At 36.8% G+C, this 13,163-nt stretch overlaps 1 protein-coding gene across 2 annotated transcripts; it reads left to right on the forward strand.

Annotated features, from left to right (window-relative positions):
• Positions 1 to 655: 655 nt before the first annotated feature.
• Positions 656 to 5,732, forward strand: Or8g37b (olfactory receptor family 8 subfamily G member 37B). 2 transcript variants are annotated; one of them, XM_087560891.1, is made up of 2 exons: positions 656 to 697; positions 4,830 to 5,732. In XM_087560891.1, exons 1-2 carry the CDS (start codon positions 656 to 658, stop codon positions 5,730 to 5,732), a joined length of 945 nt encoding a protein of 314 aa, XP_087417017.1.
• The last annotated feature ends 7,431 nt before the right edge of the window (positions 5,733 to 13,163 follow it).

The following is a 13,163-nucleotide window of genomic DNA, read 5'->3' on the forward strand; positions in this document are numbered from 1 at the left end:
TGCTTATTGCTAAATTAACTAACATCAACATGATCATCTCCATTCCCCTTCATGAAACTTGTATTACTCTTGAAATAATAAAGTAACATATAAGAAACAACTTTGATAATGTTTATGAAACATTATTTTCCCAAACATTAATTAAAAAAAACAAGCAATGATAAATGGTCTCATATATTTCAGAGATTATTTTCAGAGGGGACGTTGTCATGCAGTCGTCCTTCACCATCAGACTTCACCATCAGACTTCACCATCAGACTTCGCCATCAGACTTCGCCATCAGACTTCGCATTCCTGCCCCATATTCAACAATTGAAACTATTTCCAGTCTCAAAAAATTATACTCAAGGGATGCAAAATGAAATATAAAACAACTGATGACAACAAGAGACCTTAATTGGTGTTTCCTCTGAGCATGTCATCCCCAGTAGAAGAAAATCCTCAGGGTGTTTCCTTCTGTACATTTTGGGGTGTCTCTTACAATTCAAAAGTCTCTGTGAAAGTATTTTCATTTTAATAAGTCCCTCTGGAAGATTTGGGAGGAATCATGACATTTAATTTATATTAGGAATATAAAATACTCAGATTTCTGTTCTCATCCCACAAACCAAAATAAACCAGAAGATTATATTTTGAGTTCCTTGCACCAGCAATATGAAAACACTTCCCTTAGGGAGGAATTGCTCTAGAACTCACGTAACCGGGATGGAAGTCTCCACATAGAGGAAAGGTGAGGGCCTAACTTTCATTTGTCAGATGACTTTCATGAACTCTACTTTTCAAATATCATAGAAATTTTCTACTGATAGTTCATATTTGAGGACGAAATTTCTTCCAGGAATTTTTCATGCTTGGATAGAATTTTGTTATTACAGAATATATTTCAGTGTTATACTTCTTTCCACTAAAAAGGCATATTTAAAAAGCAACTGATAATATAAAGCAACTTTTATTATAAGTCATATAAATAATAGTTGTAAGTTATTCTCAAAACCTATACAACTTTTACAAATAACTTCAGTGTATAAACCATGTAATAAACTATAATATTTATAAAATAAAATTGTAGTACAACATGTGAGGTTTCTATTTCCTTATGTTTTCATTATTCCTTTTAAAAAACAATTTAAAAATTTTAGTATGTTTTAGTGTTTTACAATCCAAAATTACTACAATTGTGCAAACATAGCTTATTTCTTTTTATCCTTCCACACTCACATTTCTCTTGAAAGCCAATTCTAGGCTAAACACCATAACAGCTGTGCTCCTGGAGACCTGCTCAGCCATAATATGCATCTTGTAGATTACTTTCCTCTCTCCTTCTAGATTATAGCTTAGTGAGCAGGAATGTTCTATAATGCATATCTCTATGCTTTATGTCTATTGCATATGCTTCTTGTTATTAAATTTTCATCAACCCACATTCACATCCAAACAATATTGCTTGAGTAACTATAATCAGGGAATTATTTATAATCATTTTTTGAAAATTTCATAATTTGCATAATTGTATAATATATGGTATGTATATATGTAATATATATTTTATGACCCTTAAAAATATCAGGAAATATTTATTCAAGAATACTATGGTTTAACAGTGAGGTATTTGAGTGTTCCATTTACATAGGGAAGAGGGTATAGTTAATTTTTATTATCAATCTGACACTATCAAGAGTCACCAGGGAAGAAGAAAACTCAATTGAGTTGAAAAATTGGCCTTGGAAAAGTTGACCTGTGGCAAGGTCTATGAGAGATTGTTTGCCTGATAATAAATATGTGAAGGCCCAGCCCACCATCCCTGGGTAGTGAGAAAGCTAGTTTAACATTTATCAGTACACAAATCAATAAACAGCAGTCTTCCACAGTTTCTGCCTCAGTTCCTCCTTCAGTTGCAGGAGGAACTTCCCTCAATGGGGCACTATGACCTAAAACAACATAAGCTAAAATAGATCCTTTCTTCTCAAAGCTGTATCTATCAGTATTTTAACACAACAGAAAAGCGAACTAGATCTCACAGTGAACTCACTTAAATGGCTATAGTAATCAGTGAACCTACTAACTATCGTCCTTTAAGATTCCCACATCTCAACAAGTTTTCATTGATGAATAAACTTCTAACATGTGAACTCTCTGAGATGAACAGCAACTGAATAAACCTGGACATTCATTATCTTGTCTCTTACTTCTTTTATTTTCTGACATCATATTCCAATTATATTATTTTCTCCTTCTCTTCCTTCTCCAAAGTTCTCCAATGCACATCTCCTTGTTCTATCTCAAATTCATGGATCCTTCTTTCATGTATTGCTACATTATGTACATCTATATAAATTTATATTCCTAAACACAACCTGACCAGACTGTATAATGTTACTTCTATGTGTCTGTTTCAGGGCAGATCATCTGGTGTTGGGTATGATCTATTCTGGGAAAAAAATTTCTAACACATGAAATTCAGGAGACACAGAATAACTATATGAACATGAAGCTCGTTATCTTTTTATTTCTTTTATGTATAAATACTACAATAAGTTTATATTTATATTTTAATAACTATAATTTTATTATAATGATTATATGATTTTTATTATACAATTTATAATTATCTCCTTTTGCAATATAATTATATCACTATACCAAATGATGTGTTTTTCCCTGAGGAAAACTATTTCTCCCATTTTTAGCACTTCTCAGTTGCCTGTCATGGTTCTTTGTGTAGAGTTGAAGCCTCATGGGCCTTCCTCTGTCCACGTTAACATGTCTATTGTTGTTTTCCTTATTCAACTCGTCTTTAAGCAGCTGTCCTTACCATGAATAGAGACAAAACTAGGAGATTTGCTAAAATAAATGAAACACGTTTCATTGAAATTAGTACTACCACTTCTGAGTTTGACATTAACAATACCAATCTCTAAATATTCTTAAGCTTTTCTAGAAAAGTACAGAATTGATCCAGAATGGGAATGCTTTTTCTGGATAGGAGATAACCAGCTTCAGAGTTAAAAAAAACACGTATGAACAGTAAGTCCCTTACATCCATCAGTGCATGTTGTAACCAGTTATACTTCAGCGACTTTTGTATGACATTTTGTGCCAGTGTGTTTTCTATTCTTGTAGATGTGCTTCAAGTACTGAAATTCCTTAGAACTGCAATAACAGTACGTTTTATATTTTGAAGTGTTCTCCAAATGTTTTCTGAAAATTCTATACTATTCTAAAACCTCACCAGTAATATGGGATTGTAAGTTCCGTGAATCCTTGTTAGCAGTTACCATTTTACCATAACCTTTTCAATCAATGTAAAATTTTGTTGCACCATGATTTTTATTTAAATTTCCCTAGTGACTAATAGTGGAACACATATTTTCAGGTATTTAATGGTGATTTATCTACCTCCAATGAAGAGGTAAATTTTTAAATGATCGGATTATTTTTATATTTAGGGATAGTATCTATTTTCATTAACTTTTTCACACTATGAAAAGTTGGAAATCAAATATTAACCTGTAACTTCATCTCATTGCCCATTTGTTGGAAAAAACATTCTTCCTACACTGAATTGTTATGAAATACTTTACTTTAATGATTTACATTTGTGACTTTTTTATAGATGGATATTTCCTGACATCTCATGTCATACCATGGCTTTTGATTTCATGTTCTCACTTAATTGCCCTAATTTATAATGTTAATGGGGGACAGCTTGTACTGTTCATTACTCTATGCAGAAAGGCTTTAAGTTATGACCAATTAAGTATCACAAAGGTTGCATATGTGTGTGGTGGTCTTTTTTCTTTGTGTGGATGCTGTTCTTACTGTAACATAGAAAAATTATTTTTGGTTTTGTTTTTTGTTGTTGTTTTGGTTTGGGGGTTTTTTTGTTGTTGTTGGTGGTGGTGGTGATAGCATGACTGAGGGAATGACAAGTCATGAAGAATCCTTAGCAGACTGAATATCAACATTTTCATAGAAAAAAAATTCTATTCAGGGACAGACTATTTTATCTTAATTATAAGTGCCATGTGTTGACCAGTCTAATGTCTTAGATAGTTAAAATTGAAGATGCCTAGCAAAATACAAGTTTGAGTTCTGAAGTAAAAATTTCTGGTTCCTTTAGCAACTCATTTGTCATGTGATATTTTCCTGGAAGTTGACTTGTGAGAAGGCATGTATTGTTTTGCTGAAAACAGACACATGAAAGTGTGTGAGTTGTTTAAAAAAGAATGTAAATAGAACACCACAGACAGTGAAAGTTTGCTTTTGCATTGCTACGCCATCCAATGCTGGGCTGGTCTTTACAGGCCATCAAACACTTGCTGGTCTGCCCTAGCTGTGCAAAGCTTCACTGGTCTTCGATGGTCTTCACTTTGAAGAGAGAAACAAGCCAATGAATTTTTTAGGGGGTATTGTGGTTGATTCTGGCTAGTTCATACTACTGACACATGTAGACTTAGCAGAGACTTAAAGTTTCTACTGAATCAAACCCTGCTACTAATTTGTGGCTGATATTTGCTATTTGACTGAACTGCAGATATGCTTACAATGAACAGTAGAATCACAACAAAGAACTATTTTGGAATAGATACAGAAACAGAAAAACATAGTAGCATTCTTTCTCCACTATCTCTCGTAGGTAAGGTAGAAGGGAGGTTGAAGTGTTCAAGAACCCTAAATAAAGTGAGTTTAGAAAAATCTAAGCCTACAGAATTATGTTTAATACTTCAGTATGGGTAAGATAATAGATACCAATCTCATTATTTCCCTACTCTTTTTACATAGAATTGCCTGAAGAATGTTACAAGGAAATCTTTCCGGAGTAACTGAGTTCATCCTCGCTGGGTTAACAGACAAACCAGAGCTGCAGCTTCCCCTCTTCCTTCTATTCCTAGGAATCTATGTGGTCACAGTTGTGGGGAATCTGGGCATGATCATCCTGATACTGTTTAGTTCTCAACTACACACACCCATGTATTATTTCCTCTGTAGTCTGTCCTTTGTTGACCTGTGCCAGTCCACTGTCATTACTCCCAAAATGCTGGGAAACTTTTTGGTTATGCAGAACATCATCTCCTACCCTGAATGCATGACCCAGTTCTTCTTTTTTGCCACTTTTGCTATTGCAGAGTGTCACATGCTAGCTGTAATGGCGTATGACCGCTATGTTGCCATCTGTAACCCCTTGCTTTACAATGTTGTGATGTCCTATCAAGTCTGTTCCTGGATGATATTTGGAGTATACTGTATGGCTTTGATTGGTGCCACAGCTCACACAGTCTGCATGCTAGGAGTGCATTTCTGTAAGGACAATGTAATAAATCATTACTTCTGTGATCTTTCCCCACTCCTGCAACTCTCTTGTTCTGCCACTTTTACTAATGAAGTAGTAGCTTTAAGCCTCAGTATATTTAATATCTTTATTCCAACTCTGACGATCCTAAGCTCTTACATCTTCATCATTGCCAGCATCCTCCGGATTAAATCCACTGAAGGCAGGTCCAAAGCTTTCAGCACCTGCAGCTCACACATATCAGCTGTTGCTATCTTCTTTAGTTCCCTTGCATTTATGTACCTGCAGCCATCATCAGTCAGCTCCATGGACCAAGGGAAATTGTCCTCTGTATTTTATACCATTGTGGTGCCCATGCTGAACCCCTTGATCTACAGCCTGAGAAATAAGGACGTCAAAGTTGCTCTAAATAAGTTCCTTAAAAGAAAGTTTTTCTTGTGAACACAAATGATTTTTCTTTACACAAATTCTAGTTTAGAGGCCTAGCAAACAGTTCAGATGGCTAAGTATAGCTACCATATTATATGAGATTACAACTATCAATGTTTATTTGTCAAGTGTCCGAGGGCAGATACAGTTTTAGCCAATGGAACATATGAAGAACAACATCAATCTGGAATTCAGAGAACCTATCTGCTTATCATGGCATGGATCACACTAGTCAGTTTGTAGAACCCTCAAAGACTTCATATGAGTGATTCTGTTTTATTATGTAGAACAATGTTCCTCTTATGCAAGATATATTTATCCTATAGCAGAGAGTAAATACATTTGGCCAACATTCTTGGTTATCTCAATATTGTATGTAATTAGCCTTTTTAATGAAATATATTTCTAAGAATTTTAGATGTGATAACAAAAAATGAATTTATTAAAAAATAAACTATGCAAAATATAATGACTAGTGTTTTTTAATTGTGTGGAACAATAATAAAGGACATAAAATGATATCTTGAATGGTTAACATATCTCCTACCTCAAAAAAAGAATTACACTGTATGAGACACACTCTGATAAACAGGGATGAACATATTGCACACAAACCTCTAAAACAGAGTGGAAGTAAGAATTCTTATGTTCAAATATTTCTATTTTTTTTTATTTTTTAATGTTTACACTCTAGATTATATTCCCCTCCCGGTCCACCCTCCTACTGTTTCATATCACATATTGCCTCCCCACAGTATCAACTAAGATGTCCCACCTAGGCCACCCCGACAGACCTCTAAACTCCCTAGGGCCTCCAGTCTCTTGAGGGATAGATACATCTTCTCTGACTGAACCCAGACCCAAGAGTCTTCTGCTGTATATGTGTTGGTGGCCTCAAATTAGCTGGTGTTTGATGCCTGGTGGTGATCTACTGTCTGAGAGATCTCAGGGGATCCAAATTAATTGAGACCACTTGTCCTCTTACAGGGTCGCCCTCTTCAGCAGCTTCTTCCAGCTTTTCCCTAGTTTAAGCACAGGGGTCAGGAGCTCCTGTTGATTGGTTGAGTGCAAAGATCTACATTTGACTCTTTCGGCTGATTGTTAGGTCTTTCTGAGGGCAGTCATGATAGGTCCCTTTTTGTGAGCACCTCATAGCCTCCCTCAGTAATGGTGCCCCACCTTGAGATGGATCCCCTTTGAGGCCTGTCTCTGGACCTTCTTGTCCTCAAGCTCTTCTCCATTTCCATCCCTGATGTTCTTTCAGACAGGAAGAATTACGGGTCGGAGTTTTGACTGTGGGATAGTAACTACATCCCTCTCTTGATGCCCTCTCTTTCTGCTGGAGGTGGGCTCTACAAGTTCCCTCTTCCTAGAGTAGGGCATTTCATCTATGGTCCTCCCCCTTTGAGTCCTGCGGGTCTCTCACTTCCCAGGTCTCTGGTGCATTCTGGAGGGTCCTTCCAACTTCCTACCTGTGAGGTTGCCTGTTTCCATTCTTTCTGCTGGCCTTCAGGGATTCAGTTTTTTCCTCCACACAATACCAGATCATGTTCCCTCTACACCCATCCCGTCTCCTTCCCCACTGCCTCCCTTCCTCTCCCTTGTGGTTGCTTTCTTCTCTCTCCAGAGTGAGACTGAGGCATCATCATTTGGGTCCTTCAGCGTGCTGACATTTTCAGTTTGGTGGACTGTATCCTGGGTATTCTGTAATTTTTTTTGGGGGGGGGCGGCTGATATCCACATATTAGTGAGTACATTCCATGTATGTCCCTTTGGGTAGCAGTTACCTCACTTAGAATGATATCTTCTAGTTCCACCCATTTGCCTGAAAAACATAGGCTGTTTGTGTACTTAATGGATGAGTAATATTCCATTGTGTAAATGAACCACATTTTCTGTATCCATTCTTTTGTCATAGGACATCTGGGTTGTTTCCAGCTTCTGGCTATCACAAATAAGGCCGCTATGGACATCACAAACACGTCCCCCTGTGGCATGGTGGGGCATCATAGAATGAATTAGGTATTGTCCCTTCAGTTTCCAATTTTTTGAATAGTTTGACAAATATTGGTATCAGGTCTTCTTAGAAAGTCTAGTAGAATTCTGAACTAAATACATATGACCCTGGGGTTTTTAATGACTTCTATTTCCTTATTAGATATGGGCCTGTTTAGAAAGTTTGCCTGCTCTTGATTTAAAATTGGTATGTGGTATCCTTATAGAAAACGATCCAATTTATCTAGATTTTCGAGTTTTGATGAGTGCAGGCTTTTGAACTGGATCTGATGATTCTTTGAATTTCCTCCCTTTCTGTTGTTATGTCTCCCCTATCAGTTCTGATTTTGTGAATTTGGATACTGTCTCTGGGCCCTATAGTTAGTTTGTCTAGGGGTTTGTCTACCTTGTTGATTCTCTCAAAGAACCAACTTTTAGTTTTGTTTATTCTTTGAATTGTTTTCTTTCTTTCTATTCGGTTAATTTCAGCCCTGAGTTTGACTATTTCCTGCCTTCTACTCCTCTTGAGCAAGTTTGTTTCTTTTTTTCTAGAGCACTTAGGTGTGCTGTTAAGTTGTTAGTATAAGATCTCTCCAATTTCTTTACAAGGGCACTTAGTGCTATGAATTTTCCTCTTATCACTGCTTCATTGTGTTCCATAAATGTAGACACGATGTGTCAACATTTTCGTTAAATTCCAAGAAGTCTTTGTTTCTTTAATTTCATCCATGACCAAATTAGCACTGAGTAGAGAGTTGTTCAGTTTCCAAATGTATGTGAACTCTATTGTTTTTGTACTATTGAAGACCAGCTTTAGGTCATGGTGGTCTGATAGGGTACATGGGAAAATTTCAATCTTCTTGAATCAGTTGTGGGTTGTTTTGTGAGGAGCCAGTAAATATCTTCAACTAAATTATAGAAGAAAACTTCCCTAATCTAAAGAAACTGAGGCCTATAAACATACAAGAAGCCTACAGAACTTCAAATAGATTGGACAAGAAAAGAACTTTTGCCCATCACATAATAGTCAAAACACCAAATGCACAAAACAAAGAAACAATATTAAAAGCAACAAGGGAAAAAGGTTAAGTAACATATATGGAAGTCAGAATTACACTAGACTTCTCATCAGAGATTATGAAAGCCAGTAGATCCTGGGCATATGTTATACAGATACTAAGAGAACAAAAATGCCAGCCCAGGCTACTATATCTAGCAAAACTCACAATTAACACAGATGGAGAAACCAAGATATTCCATGATAAAAGCAAATTACACAATATCTTTCCACAAATCCAGCCCTACAAAGAATAATAGATAGAAAACTCTACCACAGGAGGAAAAGAAACCATAACTTAGAAAAAGCAAGAATGTAATCTCCTTGCAATGAAACCAAGAGGGACACACAAGCCATTGACTGAGAACAGGACCCCTGTTGGAGGTATTAGACAAAAGGATTGAAAGAGCTGAAGGAGCTTACAACACCATAAAAACAACAATGACAAACAACCAGTGCTCCCAGGGACTAAACCACTCTCCAAAGATTATATATGGACTGACTCATGGCTCTAACTGCATATACAGCAAAGGAAGGCCTTATTGGGCAGCAATGGAAGAAGAAGCCCTTGGTTTTGCAAAGGTTGGACCTCCAGTGTAGAGGAATGTTGATGGGGGTGGATAGGGGAGTTGTTGGGGAGGGGAACCCCCTTATATAAAAAGAAGAGGGAGATGGGAAACTGGGAAAGGAAATAACATATGGAATGTAAATTTAAAAATCCAATAAAAAATGAGTAAAATTAAAAAAGAAAAAGAAAAAGCAAGAAAGTAATCTAATTTCAACCAACTCAAAATAAATTACCCAAACAAACATAATTCCACCTCAAATAACAAAGATAACAGGAAACAACAATCACTGGTCCCAAATATCTCTCAACATCAATGGACTCAATTTCCCAATAAAAAGAAATAGACTGACAGACTGGATATGGTAAGAGGACCCAGCATTTTGCTGCATACAAGAAACACACCTCAGTGACAAAGACAAACACTACCTCAGAGTAAAATGATGGAAAAAACAACTTTCCAGGCAAATGGTTCCAAGAAACACATTGAAGTAGTCATTCTAATATCGAATAAAATCGACTTTGAACCAAATTTATAAAAAGAAGATAAGGAAGGACACTTCATATTCATCAAGGAAAAATCTACCAAGAAGGACTCTCAATCCTGAATCTATACTCCGAATGCAAGGGTACCTACATTCATAAAAGAAACCTAACTAAAGCCCAAAGTACACACAGCACCTCAGATAATAATAGGAGGAGATGTCAACATCCCACTCACATCAATGGACAGATCACAGAAAGAGAAATTAGACTGAGACATAGAGAAACTAACAGAAGTTATGAACCAAATGGATTTAACAGATATCTATAAAACAATGTATTCTAAAACAAAAGAATACACCTTCTTCTCAGCACCTCATGGTACCTTCTCAAAGATTGACCATATAATTGTTCACAAACAGGCCTCAACAAATATAAGAAAATTAAAATTATCCCCTGCATCCTGTCAGATCACCATGGACTAAGGTTGGTCTTCAAAAACAACAAAAAATGACAGAAAGCCCACATTCACATGGAAGCTAAACAATGTTCTACTCAATAACTTGGTCAAGGAAGAAATGAAGAAAGAAATTAAAGACATTTTAGAATTTAATGAAAATGAAGGCACAAATAGCAAAACTTCCAAGGAACAATAAAAGCAGGGCTAAGAGGAAAACACACAGCTCTGACTGCCTCCAAAATGAAGCTGGACAGAGCATACACTAGCAGCATGACTACACACCTAAAAGTTCTAGAACAAAAAGAAGCAAATACACCCAAGAGGAGGAGACAGCAGCAAATAATCAAACATGGGGCTGAAAACAACCAAGTAAAAACAAAAAGAACTATACAAAGATTCAACAAAACTAGGAGCTGGTTCTTTGAGAAAATCAACAAGATAGATAATCCCTTAGCCAGACTAACCAGAGGGCACAGACAGAGTATCTGAATTAAAAAAATCAGAAATGAAAAGGGAGACATAACAACAGAAACTGAGGAAATTCAAAAAAATCATCAGATCATACTATAAAAGCCTATACTCGAAAAACTGGAAAATCTGGACGAAATGGACAATTGTCTGGACAGATACCAGGTACCAAAGTTAAATCAGGATCTGATAAGCCATCTAAACAGTCCCATAATTCCTAAAGATAAAGAAATAGTCATTAAAAGTCTCGCAACCAAAAAAAGAAAAAAGAAAAAAAAAAGAAAAAAACCAGATGGCTTTAGGGCAGAATTCTATAAGACCTTCATAAAAGACCTAATACCAATACTGTCCAAACTATTCTACAAAATAGAAACAAAGGAACACTACCCAATTCCTTCTATAAAACCACAATTACACTTATACCTAAACCAACAGAGAAAGCAAACTTCAGACTAATTTCCCTTTTGAATATAATGCAAAAATATTCAACAAAATTCTTGCAAACCGAATCCAAGAAACATCAAAACAATCATCCATCATGATGAAGTAGGCTTCATCCCAGCTATTCGGGGATAGTTGGATATATGGAAATCCATCAGTGTAATCCACTATATTAAACAAACTCAAAGTAAAAAAAACCACATGATCATCTCAATAGATGCTGAGGAAGCATTTGACCAAATTCGACACCCCTTCATATTAAAAGTCTTGGAAAGATCAGGAATTCAAGGCCCATACCTATACATAGTAAAAGCAATGTACAGCAAACCAGTAGCCAAAATCAAACTAAATGGAGAGAAACTTGAAGCAATCCAAAAATCAAGAAGTAGACAAGGCTGGCCACTCTTTCCTACCTATTTAATATAGTACTTGAAGTCCTAACCAGAGCAATCAGACAACAAAGGGAGGTCAAAGGGATATAAATTGGAAAGGAAAAAGTCAAAATATCACTATTTGTGGATGATATGATAGAGTACTTAAGTGACCCCGAAAACTCTACCAGAGAACACCTAAAAATGATAAACAATTTCAGCGAAGTGGATGGATATAAAATTAACTAAAATAAATCAGTAACCTTCCTCTACTCAAAGGATAAAAAGGTTAAGAAAGAAATTAGAAAAACAACTCTGTTCCCAATAGACAAAATAATATAAAATACCTTGGTGTGACTCTAATCAAGAAAGTGAAAGATCTGTATGACAAGAACTACAAGTCTCTGAAGAAAAAAAAAATGAAGACGATCTCAGAAAAAGAAAAGATCTCCCATGTTCAGGGATTGGCAGGATTAATATTGAAAAAATGGCTGTCTTATCAAAAACAATGACTTTATGAAATTCATAGGCAAATGGTTGGAACTGGAAAATATAATCCTGAGTGAGGTAACCCAATCACAGAAAAATGCACATGGTATGCACTCATTGATAAGTGGCTATTAGCCCAAATGCTTGAATTACCCTAGATGCATAGAACACATGAAACTCAAGACGGATGATCAAAATGTGAATGCTTCACTTCTTCTTTAAAAGGGGAACAAGAATACCCTTGGCAGGGAATAGAGAAGCAAAGATTAAAACAGAGACAGAAGGAACACCCATTCAGAGCCTGCCCCACATGTGGCCCATACATATACAGCCACACAATTAGACAAGATGGATGAAGCAAAGAAGTGCAGGCTGACAGGAGCCAGATGTAGATCTCTCCTGAGAGACACAGCCAGAATACAGCAAATACAGAGGCGAATGCCAGCAGCAAACCACTGAACTGAGAACAGGAACCCTGTTGAAGGAATCAGAGAAAGAACTGGATGAGCTTGAAGGGGCTCGAGACCCCATATGTACAACAATGCCAAGCAACCAGAGCTTCCAGGGACTAAGCCACTACCCAAAGACTATACATGGACTGACCCTGGACTCTGACCTCATAGGTAGCAATGAATATCCTAGTAAGAACACCAGTGGAAGGGGAAACCCTTAGTCCTGCTAAGACTGAACCCCCAGTGAACGTGATTGTTGGAGGGAGGGCGGCAATGGGGCAATGGGGGGGAGGATGGGGAGGGGAACACCCATAAAGAAGGGGAGGGAGTGGGGTTAGGGGGATGTTGGCACGGAAACTGGGAAAGGGAATAACACTCGAAATGTAAATAAGAAATACTCAAGTTAATAAAAAAAAAGGCTGTCTTGCCAAAAGTAATCTACAGATTCAATGCAATCCCCATCAAAATTACAACTCGATTGTTCAAAGAATTAGAAAGAGCAGTTTGCAAATTCAACCAGTCTCTAGAACTTCTAGGGAGGTAGGTTCTTACCTACTGCTCTGAGTGTAGCAGATCCTCTGATATGCCTCAGGATATAGCCTCTTCCAAGGGGCAGACTAGCTAGCAGTCTCTCCCAGCAGCATATTTCTGATATTTGATGG

The sequence above is a fragment of the Rattus norvegicus genome, chromosome 8 (genome assembly GCF_021556685.1).
Source record: "Rattus norvegicus strain SHRSP/BbbUtx chromosome 8, alternate assembly SHRSP_T2T, whole genome shotgun sequence".
Lineage (NCBI taxonomy): Eukaryota > Metazoa > Chordata > Mammalia > Rodentia > Muridae > Rattus > Rattus norvegicus.